The sequence below is a fragment of the Topomyia yanbarensis genome, chromosome 1, assembly GCF_030247195.1.
Source record: "Topomyia yanbarensis strain Yona2022 chromosome 1, ASM3024719v1, whole genome shotgun sequence".
Lineage (NCBI taxonomy): Eukaryota > Metazoa > Arthropoda > Insecta > Diptera > Culicidae > Topomyia > Topomyia yanbarensis.
In genome coordinates, this window is record NC_080670.1 from 37,934,908 (window position 1) to 37,958,506 (window position 23,599).

Here is a 23,599-nt window from a genome sequence, read left to right on the forward strand (position 1 = left end):
TGTCCTCAACCTGAAAGTTACTCGAGAAAAGGATCCTATTCCGTCTCGATAAGTGGGTCGAAGCAAATGGCCTACTGTCAGGTACACAATTTGGCTTTCGCAAAGTCGAAGGGACGAACGGTTGCTCTCAACAGAAATTCAAATGGCCTATGCTAGTAAAGAGTAGATGGCATCTGTTTTCCTGGACATTAAGGGGACTTCGTTGATTGAAAATTTTGAGAGGCTTGTCGAGCTCAATTCTCAGATCCGTTTTATGTCTATGTATTTTAACTACATGCCGCAGAATATTAGCCCTTCTGCTGAGTGTTTTGTCTGACAAATCTTTTCAGAGAACCTTGGTTTAGGTCCCTTGTCATAGCTCCATTCCGGGCAATGAGAGCGTGAACGCTTTAGATGATGACATTAATGAAAGACCAATCTGCTTCAACGAACTGTTCAGTATTATTCATCAGAGCGCTCTCGAAAGTTGACAAATTCCGTGGAACAATGGGGAACTTGAAAGGGTACTACATTCGATTGTCCCGAAGGGAATTGATATGGGTCATGATTTCATTCGTGTGATATCTTGACTCATGTCAAACCATTGCACGCTGGATGCACATATTCGAAGTTTTGGGCTCGTAGATAATGGTATCTACGTGGCAACGGCTATCACGATATCGAGCTTATTGTTTGGGCGTGCGCCGAGTATTGTTCCACCAGGCCTCAGCCAAAGAATTTCCTTCGCGCCCGAGGAAGATCACTCAATGTCCTGGTTCGAGATGTTCTGACAAGCCGTGATCTCCCTTATATGTTCCTCGTATACATCTTCCTAAAAACCATCAATATACAGATTTAACTGCCCCATTCCTTTTTTCATTTTCTCATCATTCTCACCACTACACCGTACACCATCGATGGTGTGATACGACTTCAAGACGATTCGAAACATTTCCGTCGTCGTTAACAAATACGAGACCTACAGCACGAACATCACACGCGCAACTCGGTGTGCTGCCGATCCGCATCTGAGCCATACTACAAAGTTGTCTAGAGGAACCCCTGTCAGTTTGAGGAGGACCACCCGGCATTTCAGTTCGTGATGTCTCCTGGCCGTTCGAATCGATAATCGATGTCATTCATCTCCCCGTTCCCATTTAAAAAGCCCAATCGTACTAGTACCAAACCCCCTAATCCCAATGAAATTTAATTGCTCCTTCTCCTTCTAACAGTATTCTTAGCGTTAAGATGGTTGTACAATTATTAGCTTTAGTTTAATATAATTAATATCTTTCTTGCTAAAAATGTCAAACAGTATTGCTAATAAAATAGCTAAAACCTCCTATTCTTAATAAAATTCAACTATTCCCTCTTGCATATCGAAAAGTGTTCCTAGTTATAACTGTAAAATTTCTTTGGTTTCAATATAAAAAAGTATTTCAACGTTTAATCCCCAATTCAACATTTTCCAACTTTTGTTATTTTGACTAGTTTAACTGTTTCTTATTATTTTTCTAAATCATTGTGATGGCTTTTTCTAACATTTTTAGTTTTTTAGCTGTTTTCGTAGTTTTGTAACTTTTTCCTGTGAGATATTTGTCTTTTGTCTGTTATTTAATTTTTGCCATTTATGACCTATTTCATAAATAAGTTGCGGAATTTGCGTTTCGACTTCGTCTCATCAGAATCCGACACCAGCTTAGTGACAGAACTAAGCTAGCTGGATTGACTTTAGCTCCTGAAAATGAAAGCACTGTTTATGTTTCTGAGCAAACATCCAAGTCCAGCGTGATGTCCCGTAAAGATAGGATCTGGCGCTAGCTTAGTCCTGTTACTAAGTTCGTGTTAGATTCTGATAAGACGAAGTCGAAACGCGAATTCCGAAACTAATTTAGTTTTTGTGCTCTTCACGCGCAAAAGTGGTTTGAAACAAAACATACAATACTTACAAAATCTCTCCACCAAGGAGAAATTTGGTATATTTCATATTTCTGTTATTTTTGGTATTGTTGCGAATTTCGAAATATTTCCAAATTCACTAATAAACCAGGGTATCTTTGAAATAACTATTTTTCAGGTCAAGAAAATTTCGTTTTGCATAAAATAACAGTCATGAATCAAAATAACCATAGATGGTTTTTTTTTTTGGTACAGAACGGAAATTACACCTTCGTCTAATCTTACGAACTAACATCCTGGTATACCCCAGGTAAATATGCGAGCCCGATTCAACTGCCGGTTACCATCTGGCACCCGTGACCAAGAAAGAAAATCTATTAGCCGCAGCCAAGTTCACAATTTCTTTCCCATAACCGAATGCAAACGAAATCGAAATCGCCAACAATTTATCCAAAACGCCACATTCCAATCAAAACCCCATTCAATCAACCATTCCCGGCACGTTCTGGCACAAATATTTTCCCCAACTACCGAAAGCCGGCGCAGACAATCTGGACAGGGCCGGGTCTACAAGTATGGAACTCACTATCAACGAATCTAAGGAACACGCGATGCATACTAAGCACCTCCGTCGCCGCCACGCCGATAGTCGCCTGCTATTGCCCACGTCCGAAGGGGCAAGTTTTGGACACAATCCATACCGGCCCGCTCTCTATGACGGTGGACACCCGAAACTGGCTGTCCCTTCTGTCCGTGAGTCCGATCCGATTCGAAGTGTCACCAATCGCGCTCCAATAAATAGCATTGTAATATTAAACAATCCATCAGTTAAGTGTAAGCCAACGAGTGTGTAGTGCAATTAGCAAAATTACGCGTCCGCCGATTAATTTCGTTCCGCTAGCCAATAAATTCGATCCAGCAATGTACCTTCTACGACGCGCACTAGTGGTTCTGGTGGTTGCGTTGGCAGCGACTACCGCAGCCAGCACCAGAGAGGAAGAGCAAATGATCAATCTGATCGACGAAATCGACAGCGAGTCCAGCTTCCCGCTGTTCGGCGGACTGAGCTTGGAACGGGACGAATCGGCCGATGGACGGTCCTTCGCAGCCACCGGAGAAGAGTTGGCAGATCGTGCTGTGCGGTATCTGAACGGTCACAGTGTTAAGTTCAGCATTCCTGCCGGCGATGAAAGCGAGGGTCGTCAGATGGAAGGTGAGAGCTCGGGTTGAGCGGGTTCCGGAAAATTCGGTGAAGTGTTTCAAAAACTGGACAATGCACAGAACAGAGTATAATGTACGCTGTAAACAGTGAAATTTGGAATGTGATCGGTGGTGATTGAAGTTATTATATTGTATTATATTTCAGTTCTCTTGAGGATGATGTATCAAAACATTGAAGAAAACAAGTTCTTCAAGATGATTGAAAGACCAATAAGAAACGTGAAAAAATTCTCGTATATTTGAGGTTTCAAGTATTCTTTTAAACAAAGTGAGACCGATTTCATAATCAAGCCAGTGATACAATATTTGTGTGTGGTCAAGACAATGCTAGTTCATGGTATTCTGACGACTACATTTTTTCAAGTGCTGAAATTAGTATTAAGGAACAATATGATCAAGGGTTTTATCAGGGTTGCCCTGTCAGAATGCAGTATTTATCCATAGGATATTCCAATGTGCAATTGACTAGTGAGGCTTAGTTTAACTGAGCCGGGAGACAATTTATTTGCAGTAATTAAACAATGATAAAATCCTACGTTTATGTATACTTTCGATCTGGTGCAGGCAATTTGCTACTGCATGTAGTGCACCTTTTTGCAGCTAGGCTGCATTTACGCAGTAACCCGTTGCAGCTTGGGTAGCATTTAGTTCGCTTTCTCTCTTGTCATTACACTGCTTAAGGTTGGATATTCTTGTATACTTTTTTGAGCCTAAAAAATACCTGTCATCAATATCGCTAACTGTGTGCTTATCAATGAGCTATATTTAACGCTGAAATTTATTGTTTACCTTTTTGGGACTTAACAACTCCATTGCGATCAAGGTGGCTTTAAGTTCAGTTTGAACATGTGAAAACTGTGCTAATAAAAAAAAATAGTTTACTAAAACCACCATAACCTTACCACGGAATATGAAGAATTTACTTCTGGGTCTAGACAACGTTCAAATGGTGGACGGTAAACCCGCCCTAATGCATCTTTCTTCCATGGCCATCTTCATTCTCAAACAACGCCATGCAGCTATGATGGTCAGATTACCCTATGTTAATTTTGTCAGGGTACTAGTATATAATGCAAATGCCTTTAGGGACCATCCATAAATGATGTAGCATTTATCTTTTTTTTTAAATTACGGGGTCAAGAGGGGGAGAGTTACCGTCAAGTTACGTAATTATCAGAGGGGGTATTTAGAGGTTTGTGGCGAAATGGTACGATGGGGGAGGGGGTGTTAAAAATCACTCAAAAAATGCTACGTCATTTATGGATGGTCCCTTAGGATAAACACCACGCAATATTTTTTTATTTCTAACCTTTAAACTTTCTGTTATCTTTCCAATTGGCATTTCTATGTCTCCTTTTAAAAATCTTGGATTGACACACTATTGAGATATGATGTTACATTATTGCAATCGCTAGTAAGTCTACCTTAGAATATCCGATATTTTGATTTTATGATATCTATAACCGTGGTTTTCTTCAAACATTTTGATGATTTTTCCCATACCAAATCAATTGTTGGCCGATTTGATTCAAATTTGGAAGAGTAGCACGAAGAACCATCCTACTCTATATCTTCCTTCATCTGTTCAATGATAGGGGGCCCTTAGGTCACTACAGCAAAAGGGCCCCGAGTGTCCTTAAGACATTTTGCCATTTTGATCTACATTGTATTGTTTTATAGTAACCGGAAACAGCCATCTTGGATTTCAAAATGAGTTCAATTGCCGATTTCTGCTAGCTTAGCATGGAAACGCAGATTTGAAAATAACTCGATTTTTACATTCATTACAAACGAAATGTACAGGATTCGCTCCAATTTTGAAAGCGCCGATCCTCACATATAAATCCACTCAGATGAATAAATTAGGACAATGTCTGTATGTGTGTATGTCTGTAGGTATGTGCACCAATGTAATATACCTAACTATCTCAATAATGGTTGAACCGATCTTTACGAAAATAATTCCAAATAAAATGCCTAGCGTGACCATTAAACGCTATCATTTATTTATACGTTGTTTTCTTTCTCAAATATGAGATAGGAGTTATTTTGTTAAAATACGGCATGTTTTAGACAAATAACTTTCTAATTATACATAATTTATACACGCTTATAAGCTTTTTAAATTGATAACTTTTTTATAATGATAATTTAATTCATTTTATTCTGTTAGTGTTTTCTCCTTTTTATTCAATTCATTTAATTTTTCTGTTTTATTCGTTCTATTCATTTTATTATTTTGTCCAACATGGACAATAATTTATTTTATTCATTTTATTCATTTGTTTCATTAGTTTCATTTTATTCATTTTATTCATTTTATGGGACATTGCAAGATGACGTCATATGAGTAAAAATGCTCGAAAAAATGACAGTTCAGCGAGCTTGTTTACATGGTGTTAGAATTCGAACCGAGTTTCTTGTACTGGGTTAAACCAAAAATTGCGCAAATCCATGTAAACAAACTCTCTGAGCTGTCAGAAAAGTGAGGTTATACATTTTCATGCAATGTTCAATTCATTCTATTATTTTTAAAAAAAATAATTTAATTAATTTTATTAATTTTATTAATTTTATTAATTTGATTAATTTTATTCATTTTATTGTTTTCATCTTATTATTTTTTTTTTCATTTTATTCATCTCGTTCATTTTATTTATTTTATTCACTTTATTCATTTTATTAAATTTATTAATTTTATTGATTTTATTACTTTTATTAATTTTATTCATTTTATTATTTTATTCATTTTGTTCATTATATTCATTTTATTCATTTTATTTATTTTATTCACTTTATTCATTTTTTTCATTTTATTCGTCTTATTCATTTTATTCAGTTTATTAGTTTTATTAATTTTATTCATTTTATTCATTTTATTGTTTTATTCATTTTATTAATTTTTTTATTCTTTTTTCATTTTATTTATTTTATTCACTTTATAATTTTATTAAATTTATTCATTTTATTCATTTTATTATTTTATTCATTTTGTTCATTATATTCATCTTATTCATTTTATTTATTTTATGCACTTTATGGGACATTGCAAGATGACGTCATATGAGTAAAAATGCTCGAAAAAATGACAGTTCAGCGAGCTTATTTACATAGTGTTAGAATTCGAACCGAGTTTCTTGTACTGGGTTAAACCAAAAATTTTCAACCAAAAAAGTCCATGTAAACAAGCTCTCTGAGCTGTCAGAAAAGTGAGGTTATACATTTTCATGCAATGCTAATTCATTTTATTATTTTAATATTTTTTAATTTAATTAATTTTATTAATTTTATTAATTTTTTTAATTTTATTCATTTTATTCACTTTTCATTTTATTTATTTTATTCACTTTATTTATTTAGATCGTTTTATTCATTTTATTTATTTTATTCAGTTTATTAGTTTTATTAATTTTATTAAATTTATTCATTTTATTATTGTATTTATTTCATTCTGTTATTCATTTTATTAATTTTTTTCAATCTTTTTTCATTTTATTTATTTTATTCATTTTATTCATTTTATTAAATTTATTAATTTTATTCAATTTATTGATTTTATTGATTTTATTCATTTTATTAATTTTATTATTTTATTCATTTTATTCATCTTGTTCAATTTATTAATTTTATTCACGTTATTAATTTTATTCGTTTTTTTTTTCATTTTATTCATCTTATTGATTTTATTTATTTTATTCATTTTACTAGTTTTATTCATTTTATTATTTTATTCATTTTATTAATTTTATTCTTTTATTTATTTTATTCATTTTATTATTTTTTTCATTTTATTTATTTTATTCACTTTATTCATTTTATTAAATTTATTAATTTTATTCATTTTGTTCATCTTATTCATTTTATTCACTTTATTCATTTTATTTATTTTATTCACTTTATTCATTTTAATCATTTAATTCTTTTTTTCATTTTTTTTTTTCATTTTATTCATTACTTTGTTTTATTCATCTTATTCATTTTAATCATTTTGTACATTTTATTCATTTCAATCCTTTGGTTCATTTTGATCATTTCAATCAATTCGTTTGTTTTATTCATTTTGTTCATTTTAATCATATCGTTTGTTTTTTTTTGTTTTATTAATTCAATTCAATTCTATTTTATTCACTTCATTCATTTTATTATTTTTGTTCATTTCATTCATGTCGCTCATTTTATAATTTTCATTTGCATTATTTATTATAATAATTTTTATCTTTTGACTCATTTAGTAATTTAGATTGGTTTAGTAAATCTAATTCAATTAATTAGTTTGATTCATTATATTAAATTAAATGATTAATCAATTTAAATGATTAAACTAATTTAATTCATTTAATACATTGTGTTCATTTCATATTTTAGTTCATGTATTTTATTATATTTCTTCAAAGTATTAATGTCATTAATTTCAGTCATTTCTTTTACTCACTTCATACAATTTATTAATTTAACTTAATTAAAATTTTCACCATTTTTTTTTTAACTTTCATTTTTCATTTAATGAGAAAACTAATTTGCTTTATTTAGAGGAACCCGGGGCTACTAAGACCATGGGGGTAATTCGGACCCCTTCGATTTCTCACAAAATCGTAACACTTTCTGACTGTCTTACATATTCGTGGAATCGCTATTCTAAAACATTAATTTTGACAGCTGAATCTAATTTCTTTGGTTTTTTTTTCGAAAGGATATACAACGTATTTCATTTTTTTTGCCATCCTCAAAATAAAAATCATTATAATAGTAAAACTGTGATTAAAGCAACAAAAAATTAACAGGTAAATGTTTTGAAAAGCTGAAGGCTCCTATTTTATGGAATGAAGTTTTGTTTGGTTAAAAACACACAGATATTTTCAAGACACTCATATCTTTTGCTTGAAATTAGCGTACGGGGCTATTCGGACGCCCTATTCCATCAACCACCGTACAGCGGCTTGCGGCTACGTACACGATTGCACACGCCACAGCAAAGGGAATACAGGATGCGCCAATCGACTGCTGTGACTAACCAGATAAAGTTTTTGTAACATATTTTTTTTGCTTCTTAAGGAATAAATATTTCATAGATATACATAATTCCTTTGTGAAAAAAAAATTGAAGAGACTTAATTGCCCCATAGTGAGGTCCGAATTACCCCTACATGGAAAAAGGATGAAAAACGCAGAGTTTTGCAAATCGTCGCCTAGAGCTGTCATGCAGTGCTGCAAATGAAGTTTTATGACACCAACATGTAGTTGAGGTTTCAAACTATCAACTAGGACCTTTGATCGATAAATTCTTTCACATCTATCTACCTAAAAGGGCGATTTGCTTGGGTAGGTCCGAATAGCATTGGGTTATTTCATTATTTTGTTTCAATTAATCATTCTACTTATTTCATTAATGTGATAACTTTTTTTCCATTTTTTTTACTTTATTAATTTTTATTAATTTGCTTTGTTTTAATTTTTTTTCAACAATTCATTTGTGCATGACTAAAAACTGTGTTCATCACACCTGCCTTCTTCCCATTAGTTCTGCACACTAATGAACAATCCAACGGTGATATGTATAATAAATGTCTCATGTCACTGCTAGGTAGATTTAGATAGTTTTCGTGGATTTCTTAATTTTCGCGGTATATTTTTATGCGCTTTACTCGAATCTATAAATAAAGTTTTACACTCAAAATGTGGTCAAACAAGAATTCATCTTTTGTTAATATTTTTTTTTTTGCTTTTTGAAGTTCATTTTGTTTAAGCTTTTATTTTTAAAAAAATCGATATTTTTGTATTACTTCATCCTTACATCCTTGAATATATTTTCCTAAATTTTCATAGTGATCCAAAAAATAGATCGAAAGTTACAGCGCGTCGAAACGCGATTCGTCTACCAAGAACAGTGGAAATTTTAAATTTTAAAGACGATTATCACGAAATATCGTTTTCCATAAAAATGGCTTTACCGTGATCACGGTAGCCGAAAAACCACTCCACCGATTTTCTTTTTTTACGATTGATCGTAATTAATTTTTCTCTTATCTTAATGATTCTTTTCTTGAATTTTTTTTTCGCAAAAAGGTATGTAACCCTTTAATCACAAGCTAGTCAAGATTTGAAATAGATTTGCGCATTACTGGGTTGGTCCTTTGCCGCTATCAGTAGGACATCAATTCAATAAAATGCTGATGACTTTCTTCAACAAAGTTGTCTTGCTTTCTTCAACAAAGTCTTTTATAATGATATATCTTATAAGAAACTCAGACTTGACTCGGTACTTGTTTACTTACAACGCCACTTAATGACGAAAATGTTGACCAATTTTACTGAAATTTGGAACTGAATCTGATAGCATAAGGAATTGGTGGCACCATTGATGCACAGGATTCTCAAAAAAGTTGTACAATCCTGGGCACCTTTGTGAAGATATAAAATATGCATTTCAAAAACGGCGATTAATCCTACTTAGTGAGTAAAGCTAACTAAACTAAGTCAAAAAATTCAATTTATTTCAAAAAATTTTTTTGATAATTTGCAAAAAATTTTCAAAACTAAACTATAGAACGTTGAGAATAGTTTGTTGCTCGCAGGTAATCTAGGTTGCCTTAGTATAAAGCATGTACTGGTTATTCATTAGCAATGAAATATGATATCATCATATTTCATTGTTAATGAATCATTTGAATTAATTCTTTACAATTGACCTGTCGATCTCGACCGGATTTTACTTGAAACGAAAGTTTTTTGGCGTGTGCGACTTGGGAGTACACTAATAGTGGCTCAAAACCAATTAGTAAATTTATACGTGTTTCAATTTCTTTAACTTCAACATTCCCCTGATGCTGTTGGATCAGCAATAAACCGGATAAAATATTGATAGAAACCTGATATATCTGAAAACCTTGCGCTTGAAACATGTCGGACGATAGCGCGTCAATTCAAGGATGGCCCAGGAGTGACAAATGGCCTTACGACGCCTCTAGAATTTAGTCCATTTTTCCAGAGTGTGTTCTGGAACTTGATTCCCATGATAAATGTGATTCTTAGTTGAAAGTAAGAATCAAGAATCTGTTCTAAGTTTCAGATTTTCTGAATTAAAAATAGTTTAGAGGAGTTTCTGAGACATTTGTGCATGTGTTAAAAGCTGATGGCTTTTTAGAAAATTTGCCGCTAACCATCGGTGACATTTTCAAATGAGCAAAGCGAATTCAGGCTCATGAAATGGTATAATAATACCGGAGTAGACAGTATTCCGGATATACAACCAGACAAAGAGCGATAAGATTCCAATCTCTAAAACGCTGATTGTGGTGCTAAGAATTGGGTGATTTCATTTCAAGTACCACCAAACTAATTCCGATTATTAGATGTGGTTAAGAACTGATTGATCGTAAAATTGAAACGTAATTTAGCAAGGCTTAGCATCCTGTCAAGAAAGCTGGTCCATTAGTACAAAGTCCATCGCATTATCGAAGCTACCCAGTCTCCTGAAAATAAAGAAACGGCATACATTAATAGTATTACCTCAATCTATTAACATACCTTTCCGAATCCAGCCAGCATGGTTAGAACCAACGCTTGTCGACCATGCCGGGTCAGCAGATTCTGGCAGCTTCATCAACAGCGCACAGGCACGGACACCGCTGTAAGCACCATTGCGCCAGCCAGCAATGAGCAATTCAACGGCGCTGACGTGGTGTTTTATATTTGATCAAAACTTTCACTAATCTCCCGAGTGCCCGAGCCAGGCGAGTGCTTCGAGCGAAGGGAAGACAAAAAAAACCACCCATTGCTTAGCCGCACAATCGCTGACGTCGAAGATCCAACCAAAAACCAAAGCCCCAACCCCAGCCGAGTGCTTCGGTTTGACGATTCGCGTCCAATCCTTTCAGCTGGCTTAGGCGTGAAGAAGACAAAAGGGTTATTTTTTTCTGTCCCGGTTCCGAGACGGTACGCTCTTTACACGGTGGTAATTAGAGTGAAGAAGATTGTTGCGCTGGGTCGTGGTGGTGGTGACGTCGGCGGCAAGCGATGAGTTCAAGGTGAAGAGGAGGTGCCTCGTTCCCGAGTTGGTTCAAGTGATTAACTTTCACTTTTTCAGAGGAATGCTTTGTAACCCCAACGATGATGATCGATGATCAGGCTGGTGGGATACATATGTTTTTTTTTTTGGTGAGTGGAAGAAAACAGAATTAAAGTTTGAAACATAGAAGAAGATGCAGGGAAGTCAATGACATTTCATGATTCTCTTTTCTCCGTTCATTCTTGTTTAGCGCTAGAAGGTAATATTCTTGGCAGGAACAGGTTTCAGAATAAAAGAGAAAGTTACTACGCGGAAAGTTAGAACTGTTTTAGCCTTGGTGCGTTGAAGAAATTGTTGAAGTTGGGAAGGTCAACGTTCTGATATTCCTTGATGACTTGATCGGATGCTTTAATCGAGATTTTTCAGATGGATTTAAAATCCATTTAAATGGTGCAAACGATATAATCGCGTAACATCGGAACATCATATATACATATTTGCTGCAATTCTGAAAGAACAGACAGTTTCTACAAAACCTGCCCAAAATTTCCAATTTTGCACTAATGAGTAGTATTTACTGTGGAAAATCGGAACCCATTAACATTTTGAGACAGACCACAAAAGCCAGAAAAATCTCTGTTCCCCATACGCCATCGTTTCACAGTTACTCAATGGGTCTATGCATGAAAATTGTGAAATTACACAGAATTATGACAAGTTACCAAAAAACTGTTTTCGCCGCAAATGATGAGCATAAAATTTGCTTTAAATAGCAATAGACTAAACTTATAAATATGGAATATTGTTTTTCATTGCAAATTTACTCTGACTATCACAAAACAAACAAATATCCATTAAAAGAGATAGAGTTAACAGATTTCTTCCAAAATATAGCAACACGTGTAAAGAATTAGAAATCGTGAAATATGAGGGAATGAGACGATATGATTTTATATGATGACCGAGGCCTAGGGAGACCTGACCAAGAAAATTTTGAAAAATCAGTGCAAAAATAATGATATAAATCATACTGTAATCCTTTTTTCCATGTTGTCGAGATCCTTAGGTAGTAGTAAAAAATATAAAAGGGTTGCATTTCATAAATTTCGATTGTTTTTAGTGCACTTCCTTTTAAGAATTACTTGTACTGCTTATATCGCATGTTCACACGTCACGAAATCAGCCATATTTCAACTAACTTTGTTTACTAGTACTAAAAGATACAGACTGAAATTTGATGTGCGATTTTTTTTGTGACGTGATTAACATTAGCAGCAGGTATTACAGTATAGTAAATATCAGAAAAAAATGTACCTTTCTTGGTCAAGACTCCCCAACATTAGTTATTGCGTTCAATGTCATGCAACTTTTTAGTAGGGGAGCCCGGGGCTAGTTGGCGGTTGGGGTAAGTTGGCGGAATCCCGTTTTCTCTGTTTCTATTAGACATATAGCGCTGCCTCTTTTTGTGTACCTCAAGTTGTGTGAAACCCGTTGTCCAATGTGGTTTTGTTGCAAAACGATTGGAAGTTGTGGGTGATATTGTGTTTTCGAGCATACCAAGTAAATTTTCAAAATTTTAAATACTTTGCGTTATTTAGGGTGATTTTCAATCTATTTCCCGAATGATTCTATTTTTCGATAACGCGTGAAAAGAGCTTTCGGTATCCGTATAGTATCTATTAGATATTACATCTATCCAAAAACAAAAGATATTTTTTAAATACTTTTAAATAAAATATGGGGTTGGGGTAAGTTGGCGGTACTATTTACAATGCAAAAAAGTCATCAAAATTTTTATTTCTGGAATTCACTCCAAAGTAAGAAAATCTTTTTCTTGTGTATCTCGCCAATGTAGGAGACCTTTATTCCGGCCAATTGCACGAAGAATTTCGAAAATTTGCTTTTGAATCGGGAGTACGCGTCAAAGTCAAAATGCCGGGGTATTGAAACTGAAGTATAATAGCAAATGTCGGCTAATATACAGTTTCCTCGAAAAGACAGCCAGCACGTTCCAAAAGGACCCTTGAAGTAATTGAATCTTCATTTAATTGCTTGGTTTTTGGCGTACACTCACATACCGCCAACTTATCCCGGGGCCGGGGTAAGTTGGCGGATTTTCCGCGTCACATATTTTTATCTCTAAAAATGGAGACAATGCATGAAAACACTTTAAAAAAATCAGCGATGTTGGCGAGAGTCTGCTCTTTCATGCCGCGTGTTCTATTTTGCAAGATCTATCTACATCAAAGCGATAAAAATTGAAATCTGAAAACACCGCCAACTAGCCCCGGTCTCCCTTAATAACTATTTCAATGATCCAATTTATGTAAAATCATTTCACTAATAATGTGTGAGTACCTTAAAAGGGTGCTGGGTCATTAGGCTGAAAGCCGGTAGACCGAATGTCATTCGGCCGAATGCCGTTAGGCCGACTGCCATTAGGCCGAGTAGGTCATTAGGCCGAAGGCCATTTGGCCGAACGGGTCATTAGGCCGAATGGGTCATTAGGCCGAATGGGTCATTAGGCCGAATGGGTCATTAGGCCGAATGGGTCATTAGGCCGAATGGGTCATTAGGCCGAATGGGTCATTAGGCCGAATGGGTCATTAGGCCGAATGGGTCATTAGGCCGAATGGGTCATTAGGCCGAATGGGTCATTAGGCCGAATGGGTCATTAGGCCGAATGGGTCATTAGGCCGAATGGGTCATTAGGCCGAATGGGTCATTAGGCCGAATGGGTCATTAGGCCGAATGGGTCATTAGGCCGAATGGGTCATTAGGCCGAATGGGTCATTAGGCCGAATGGGTCATTAGGCCGAATGGGTCATTAGGCCGAATGGGTCATTAGGCCGAATGGGTCATTAGGCCGAATGGGTCATTAGGCCGAATGGGTCATTAGGTCGAATGGGTCATTAGGCCGAATGGACCATTAGGCCGAATGGGTCATTAGGCCGAATGGGTCATTAGGCCGAATGGGTCATTAGGCCGAATGGGTCATTAGGCCGAATGGGTCATTAGGCCGAATGGGTCATTAGGCCGAATGGGTCATTAGGCCGAATGGGTCATTAGGCCGAATGGGTCATTAGGCCGAATGGGTCATCAGGCCGAATGGGTCATTAGGCCGAATGGGTCATTAGGCCGAATGGGTCATTAGGCCGAATGGGTCATTAGGCCGAATGAACCAAAGAGAATGATAAATATGTATAGCGGTTGTAACTGAAAACTTTCAATGAAGGGTGATTCTTTACGATTTTTTAAAACTTACAATAATAATGTTTAGAATATTTACAACACCTTTCTCTTTGCTGTAATGGAACAAATAAATAAAAGCGACGCCTAATGTGGCTACGCCACATCGCTTTAGGTCAAGTGCTGTCCGACATCGCTCCGCTCCGTCGGACTTAAACTAATTAACGAGTGGATCACAGGTTTGCTTGCGAGAGGTCGCCGCTTCCGAATCATCAGAAGATTGGTGAAGCGTGAGGGAATTAAGTATTTAAAGGGAGGTTCCACTTGTACTCGTAAAGAAATTTTATGACGAGATGTTTTGAGGCGCTTGCTAACATTAAAACTGATAACGAATATGCGTCGTTGTGCCAGAGAGACCTTATGACGCATTAGGGGTACGTTGTAAAAATCGGAAACAATTTGGGTTGAAACTTTAATTTTTCGGATGTTGTGACAGACGCTCAATTTTTGATCTTATGACATAGGGCTTGTGCATCTTAATGTTCCGGATGATACATACAATGCTAATGAATACGTATTGGTATCCGCAATCAGCAAATTTAAAAAAATGTTTTTGAATAAAATACATATAAATAAACCCATCACAACCGATGTTAAGGAATATACAGCACTCTCCAAAGTAAAGCAAAGCACTTTCGATTATCAACGCATTTCCTGTTTGACATTTCGAGGGACCATCTAGCACAACATGAGTTAGTAACTTTTGAGCCATGGGAAACTCATGAGCCCTTCATCTCAATTAGTCTCTGTAACGATGCTTTTAATCAAATCACATTCAGCGGTCTAATGAGCCATTCGGCCCTACTGTTCCATTCGGCCTAATGACCCATTCGGCCTAATGACCCACTCGGTTTAATGGCCCATTCGGCTGAATGGCGTTCGGCCAAATGACTCATTCGGCCTAATGACATTCGGCTTCATGACCCATTCGGCCTAACGACGTTCGGCCTTGCAGCATTCGGCCTAACGGCTTTCGGCCTAATGGCCCGACACCCTTAAAAGTAATTATTGGTCAAGTTGATACGTCCATATAATGCACAGTGGTCCGAATTCAAAATTTAGGAAGACAAAAATGTTTGTGGCTAAACCTTATGTTTTAGAACTATGATGTCTTCAGGACAAATAATCAGTATTGATTAGGCCATCTCCAGATGTAGATGGTATTAGGGTGACTCTTATTGTTAGGGTGCCTCAAACATTATTTTCTGTTTGTGAGGAGATAGAATATTGTAGTCTTCAGCAACATTGTAGAGGAACTTACACCAAGCAACTTGGTTACTGAGATATAGTGAGAAACGGGCTGAGAAATTTTTAAATTTTTGCTTCAAATGACTGTTTCTGTGCATTGGCTCTAGTTATCTTGATGTATAAGATATTTTTATGTGTAAAACTGTTTGAAAAACACAATGGCAGAATCATTTTTGAATCCAAAATACACAATTTCTGAGAAAAATGCAGTTGAAGTTTTAAACCGACAACGTAGCACTGTAACTAAAAATAAGTATTTGTTCTAGATTCCTTGGTCCATTTCCTTCAAAATGTACCTCATCGATTGTTTATAGACCAAATATAGTCAAAGATATGAATAAGTTAATAAATTAATGATTTTTTTCTATGGAAAATTTTCCATGCACGATTATGACACGCCATACAAATTTTGTCATCAATACACACCTATGACACGTGTGAGTGCGACTTTTGTTTACATTTATACTAAAAACTCGCAACATAGTCAACCAGTCTTCGTAATATTTGAGACGTTAATGCAGAGTAGATAGATGCATCAATTGTCTTCTTTGAATTGTTTTTACCATTTATAAGTATCAATATATTCAATTTCAAACATTAAAAATCATTTTTCTCGAAATGTGCTAAATGGCAAGTATACGGGGGATAGACCACTAGTGAAAAATTGTGCCTGAGCCTGAGGGATAACCCTTTTGTAAATTAATTGTTGGAACCGTGTATAAAAGGTGGAGCTAGTGTTCTAGTAAAATTCGCGGATCGATATTTTTTTAACGAATTTCCTTAAAGTGTTATGTCTGTTAACCTATGACATTATGGAAAATTTTTTTTTTGGGTGCCCATCTTGATTTGGTTTTGCAATGCCACGTACTACCAAAAAATTGGACCTTCTATCGAAAATGTGACAATTTGGGTGGCCCATTCGACAAATTTTGACTCTATATGAGGAATTTTCGGTAGTGAATTCACAATTTTCAAACTCCATTTAATTTTTTTTCCGAAATATCACCTTGGCAAATTTTTTTTTCTAAACATGCCTGAAAGTATTCTCTTTGAAATACAAGAAGAAGAAATTATTTTTAATTGCCCCAATTTTAGATATAAAGATTTTAAAAGGACCCATTTTTTATTCAATATTACTCATAACTTCGGTTCTGAAAGTGATATCTGAATTCTTCTTTTATAAAAAAATGTGTCTCCATAAGCTTTACAAGTTGTCTGAAGGCACTGTTTATGAGAAATAAAAAATAAAAAAGTTAGAGCAAAAAAACTGTTTATGTTAGAAACACCATAAGTTGCTCAATTAAAATAGGTATAAAATAAAAATCTTTGGAGATACAACTATGACGTCTTCGACAAAGTTGCTTGGTGTAAGTTCCTCTACAATGTTGCTGAAGACTGCAATATTCTATCTGCTCAGAAAATAATGTTTGAAGCACCCTAACAATAAGAGCCACCCTAATACCATCTACATCTGGAGATGGCCTAATCAATACTGATTATTTGTCTTGAAGACATCATAGCTCTAAAGCATAAGGTTTAGCCACAAACATTTTTGTCTTGCTAAATTGTGAATTCGGACCACTGTGCAATGTTTGATAAAAAAAATTCATCATTTAACGCAAATTTATTAATTGCGGATTATTTTATATAATGAAAGGATTTTTCATTCCAAACTTTTCAAATTACCTTAAGCGACCGAAATAAGCATAAACATATTTTTGAAAATGTTTTAAGAACTTAATAGAACACGTTATAGCCAATAGTAGAACTCTGCGCTTGGTAAAGTCTCCCCATGATAAATATCAATGTCGGGGGTATTTTTAAAATACCAAATGGCGACTACCCGTTAGCGTTATTTTATATAACTCAGACAACATGAAACGGGCTTGAAAAATATGATAATGGTTCTGATTATTTAGTATAAACATCCCTTGAGAGGGTCTTTCAGTGTAAAACAAAAAGATACTTTTATTTTTGCATATTTTGCATTTATAAGATAAGAAAAATGTGGTTCATGAGTGAATTTACTCGAATTTCAGTTGGTTCGTCTGTTAGAGCCCATCGAACGGATTTTCATGCGAGACTGTCGAAATCGGGGGTAAACAAAGTCGGGGGCAGACAAAATCGGGTGTAGATTAAATCGAGTCTTCACTGTATTATTAAAGTTACAAACTAGAAGTCCGGTATCTATTCATCAACACTATTCAAACACGAAGCCGGCCGTCACCAAATTTTGGAACAAACACGTTTTTACGATACGAAAATACGAACCGTGAACAGAAATCATGTGTTTTCCATTTATGTTCAATTTTCCTTGTGTAACGCCTGCATAACGCTTTTACTAGTGGAGATTAAGGTGTCCCAAAATGACATCATGTTAAAAAAGTCATCGGACTCACTTCTTAAATGAAAACTTAGGGTATCAGGACCACTTTCTTCTTCGGAGTGAATTTGCTAAAACGTGCCCTACTGGTGGCGAATTTAGATTTTTCGAAAAATGGGCCATTTTTGGGTAAAATTTCAAATTCATGCTTGTTGAAGTGCTTCTGAAATGTCTTACATTTTTTTCAGCATTTTTTATTTTTCTGGAGATCAAAATGGAAAAGTTTAGTTAGTTAGTTTGAACAAATTTTGAAGTATAAGAGCCGCTGAGTCTTTAAAACTTAGTAAAACGTGTAATTTTTGGTGTTTTTCATTAGTTGTTCTTCAAAACTGGGTATCTACAACTTTTTAAAAGTATAGAGAACACTTCAAATAGTTGAGCCGAATAAAGGGGCGTAATTTTGCCGAAGAAAGTGTATTACTACGGCTAGTGAGGTATGAGTTATTTAAATTTTTGCTTGATAACCTTTTGACATTTTATGCTATTCATAAAAAATAACACTGTTCTACAAAATAAAACAATTTCAGTGTGCTTAGCCCGTATTTTGTTTTTCGTAAAATAGGAGGAAAATGATGAAAAATGGCGTTTTCTTCTTGTCTCTACCACATCAGAATCAGTTTTTATGAGCATTTGACGATTTTTTTTAAATTATTTGGTATATTAATAACCACCTAGCGGGGCTTAAAATCATGAAAATTAAACAAATATGTCGAGTTAGTGGCAAGTTATGGCATATATTTGTATGCCGAATTGACTAACGCATTCAGATTTTGTATACACAGTCCCATTCCCATGATAGGTACCTTAAAGTGAAGAAAAATGCAGAAGGGTGAATGTTGAAAAACTGATCTTTACGTTTTAGATCACACAATTCCGAAATAGTCAATTTTGAAGGCTTTGTATTTTCGAAAAAGTTTTACAACAGAATACATCACATCTTCTAGTACATTAATTTTGGCGAATAAGCCTCCAAGAAGTAACTATAGAGAATTAACTTTTCTAAAAATAATTAGAGACTTGGCATCATTAGTAAAGTTATCATTATTTTTATAATTGAAGGTACAAAAAATCATCAAATTCTTATTAAACCAGATCCTGACGAACTAAAGACAAACAGAAAACGCCGTCTAAACCATTTTCCTTCTATTTTCCGAAAGACAATATGTGGGCTAAGCACATTTGAATTGTTTTATTTTTGGAACATTATTATTGTTGATGAATTGCTAAAAAATGTCGAAGGTATAAAAATTTATATAACTCATACCCCTTTTACCGTAGCTATACACTTTCTTCGACAAAATTGCGCCCCTTTATTCGGCTCAACTATTTGAAGTGTTCTCTATACTTTTAAAAATTTGTAGATACCCAGTTTTGAAGAACAACTAATGAAAAACACCAATAATTACACTTTTTACTAAGTTTTAATGGCTCAGCCGTTCTTGTACTTCAAAATTTGTTCAAACTAACTAACTAAACTTCTCCATTTTGATCTTCAGAAAAAGAAAAAATGCTGAAAAAAATCTAAGACATTTCAAAAGCACTTCAACAGGCAAAAAATTTGAAAATTTTACCCAAAATCGGCCCATTTTTTCTAAAAATCAAATTTCCCCACCAGTAGGGAGCGTTTTAGCAAATTCACTCCGAAGAAGAAAGTTGTCCTGATACCCTAACCTTTTTGCCTTTCTCATATAGAAAGGTTATGCAATCACTCTGAAAAACGTCAACCTAATCCCGGCCCGGAGGGCCGAGTGTCATATCCCATTCGACTCAGTTCGTCGAGATCGGAAAAAGTCTGTATGTGTGTGTGTATGTATGTATGTGTGTGTGTATGTGTGTGTGTATGTGTGTGTGTATGTGTGTGTGTGTATGTATGTGCGTATGTGTCAAATAATGTCACTCATTTTTCTCAGAGATGGCTGGACCGATTTGCCCAAACTTAGTCTCAAATGAAAGGTGCAACCTTCCCATCGGCTGCTATTGAATTTTGGATCGATCGGAATTCTGGTTCCGGAATTACGGGTTTCAGAGTGCGGCCATACAGAAATTTCTCATATAAACTATAGGAAAAATTAAAAATAGAATTTTTATTTTTGATGCTAAATGTGTTCAAGGTGCATGAAACGTCGAGATTTGATGCAAACTCGAAAAAAAAATTTGACTACGATTCACTTTTTTGGATTTTGGCACATTTTTGCCTTTCTCATATAGAAAGGTTATGCAATCACTCTGAAAAACGTCAACCTAATCCCGGCCCAAATTTTTTTTTCGACTCGTTTAGGGTTTCTGGATTTTAACAGGGGCGTAGTTGATGGTTTACGGAGAGGGGTTACACCCCCCCCTCTACTGTTCGCGCCCCTCCTTTAAAAATCTCCTTAAATCACCCCTCAGACCACCACCCCATCCAGCCCTCATACCCCTCCCTTTCAACCCCATCATCTTTAAACCACCACTGTATCACAAAGCATACCAATTTAAGCTGGGGAGTCGTTCGTTCATGGGACTTTCGCCCTCTTCACATACCCAGCCCCGCATGACAAAATGAGTTAGCAAGCAGATAACATTGATCTAATGATGATTAGGCTAATGGAGTATGATATTTTTTTGTTTCAAGTGTTTCACCGTCGACACGTAGCTCATCAAGTTCGTGGCTGACATGCCATTGTGTATAAGTGCAAAGTGTACTAAGAATGTAATGGACATTTCCACAATTATGTTGAACATAAAAAGCCTCCGTGCCATAGTTTAGAGAAATGAGAAAGGCACAATTGCACCGCTAGGTGGATTAAAACAGGTTTTTAACATGATGTCATTTTGGGACACCCTAGTGGAGATATTTGTTTTTGCTTTGTAAACTCCAGTCACGGTTTCCGCTGCGTCACTACCAAATCGTTTTTCAGTTCGTGAACTAATTCACAACGTATTGAACAATATTCATAAATCAAAGGTTGCTTCGTGAATTTATTTACAAACTAAGGAACAATGTTTATGGTTCAAGTATACGACGTGAACTGCTTCATGATTTATTACATCTCGATCATGATCTGGTTTTCGTGGTTTAAACTAGTTCACAAAATCAAAACAGTCTTATCTCGTGGACTAGTCCATGATTCCTAATGTATAAGTCAAAATTTATTCATTCTCGTTGAATAGTGTACAAAATCATATGTTTTCACTTTCGTGATCTGCTTGATAAAATAACAATCTTGATATGTTCACGTGAACAATGTCACAGAACTCAGAATATTAGTAAAAGTTGCGTGAACTGGTTCATGATTCATAGAATGATGGTCACTGCTCGCCATTCGTGCTCATGAAATACTTTACAAAATTACAAAACATTTTTCATGAACTAGTGAAATTGTTCACATTTCCTGGTATGTTAGTCACGACTCACCATTCGAGTTCGTGAAAAAGTTCATAAATTCATGAAATTTTATTCATGGATTCGTCAATTGGTTCATGTTTCCTGGTATATTGGTAACAACGCACAATTCGTGCTCGTGAAATGGTTCACAAAATCGAAAAATATTATTCATTGATTCGTGAACTAGTTCATGATTCCTTGTGTATTGGTCACTACTCGCAATTCGTTTTCGTGGTTCACATTCCTAGTATTTCTCGACAATCATCTGATTACGGCGTAAAAGCCAACTGTCAAAATTCATGTTGATAGTAAACAAAAGGGAAATATGGAATTGGGCTCTGTGAACTGTGTTCGGTCAGTAACGGGTTTTGACATTAAAAATGTCTTACTCCACTATCTGGGGCTAGGTGTCATTCTAAAATCTAAACTATCTCCCATGTAACGAAACTATGTAAGGTTTGCACGCTTATAACTCCGATATTACTAGATGGATTTTAATCATTCATACACCAACCGATTCAGAAACACCTAACTTAAATATTGGTAATAATTTAATATCTCCCCAATAAAAGCAGACTTTTGGAAATTGGTAAAATTAAAAAGTTCACGAAAAACGGGAAAATTACCATTCGTGAGGCAGATTTCTCAGACACAGCCGTCAAGAGAGGGCAGCTTAGTTGCTCAATGAAACACGAAAAGTCATAAATAGAAGCAACGCATGTCTGTTTAAATCAGTTGTTGCTCTTATCCCATAGGAGCAACATCGTCTCCGGGCGATGCAATAAGCGCTATCGATTTTCGGTAACGTTGGCATTCGCACACACTCGCACCTAAGTGACTAAACCATATACGGTTAGTTTATAAATAGAGGTGACGCGTACCCGTTTGAATCAGTTTTTGTTCTTATGTCGAACGGGTAAGATCATGGCTGCAGCGTCTGGGCACTACAATAAGCGGTAGACGCTATGCATTTTCGGCAGCGGTGGCCGTGTGTGGATTTTTCGGGTACCAGCACGGTGTCACAGAATGATTTGCAAAGTGGGTGGGTTGGGTGGTTTGGATTTAATTCAATACGGTGTGTGCTGCTTAAGAGTGTTGCGTTTGAAAAAAATATATTTATTTTTATGCATGCGTGTGCGTTGTAACTTGTTAATCCATGTTTACGGCGCTTTGTAGCTGCGTAGGGTAAAGAGCCTATTGGTTTTCATGTTTCATATTTCGGTTATATGTTTTTTATGTGTAAGGCATCTGACAACGTGCTTCTGTAGTTATTGCACTGTTCAGCAGCGTAGTATTTTATATAGGAGAGCACACTCAGGTTTTATTACGCGGATTTTGAAATTTACGCGGTTTTCAATAACGCGTTTTTTTTTTAATTTACGCGGTTTTCATTTACACGGCCTGTATCCCCTGCTTGAAAAATCTGAGTGTAATTGCATCGGAGACAATCACATTCCCAGCAGAACTTTTTGTTTTCTAATTTCAAATACTTTTGTTTCGTACTGCACACAACGGAAAATTTTAAAACAGAACTTACCCAGCAGCAGTTTAAGCGGGTGTTCTTTTTCGATTCAAATTCAAGCCATGTCTTAAGCGTTACTGGACTTAAAATTAGGGTGACCATACGTCCTGGTTTCCCAGGACATGTCCTGGTTTTGCATTGTCTGTCCTGGTGTCCTGGGAAGTCGAGGAAAATGCTTGATTTGTCCTGGTTTTTCTCCTGTGAGCCTAATATATTTCTATCTATTCAGTCTTCGATTTTCACTATGCTCTAGATCGCAGTAACGACTGACCGCAACCATAACTGCAACGTATACTCATCCCTCAATCGGAATATGACAAACAAAACTTAATATAGTCGAATCTCCCAATTGTACTTTTCGATGGTTCTTTAAATCTCCCAAGAGTACCTCATCAATATCGATGAAACAATGGTTACCAGCGCTTCTCCTTGGCTTAAATCGTCATTCAATCCGGGACTCGAAGAATTCCCTTTGGTACCTCTGAAAAGACACATCGGCATTTTGGTGCTTCTGCTTCTACTTGAGTTCCCTTGCTAGTGGCTTTTTTTCGTCTTACTGGAAATCCATTCCATAAAAAGAAAAATAGCACCTAATCAGTCGCTCTGCTTGTCAACAGTGCAGTGAATCAAACGAACGTTTCTACCTAAAGTCTGCTGTCTATATGTACCGTGCCAGTACTATAAACAAGCAAAGCAATCGAATAATATATATCGTCCAAAGACAGTGTG

General features: G+C 35.7%; 1 protein-coding gene across 1 annotated transcript in view; it reads left to right on the top strand.

Moving 5' to 3' along the window:
• The first annotated feature begins 2,789 nt into the window (after positions 1–2,789).
• The window catches only part of LOC131676287 (uncharacterized), a 41,669-nt gene continuing 20,859 nt past the window's right edge, over positions 2,790–23,599 (top strand). The window contains exons 1-2 of the mRNA XM_058955406.1: positions 2,790–3,091; positions 11,361–11,363. Of these exons, the coding sequence (XP_058811389.1) occupies positions 2,800–3,091; positions 11,361–11,363 (295 nt within the window). The 5' untranslated portion in view covers positions 2,790–2,799. The remainder of the gene's footprint in view (positions 3,092–11,360; positions 11,364–23,599) is intronic.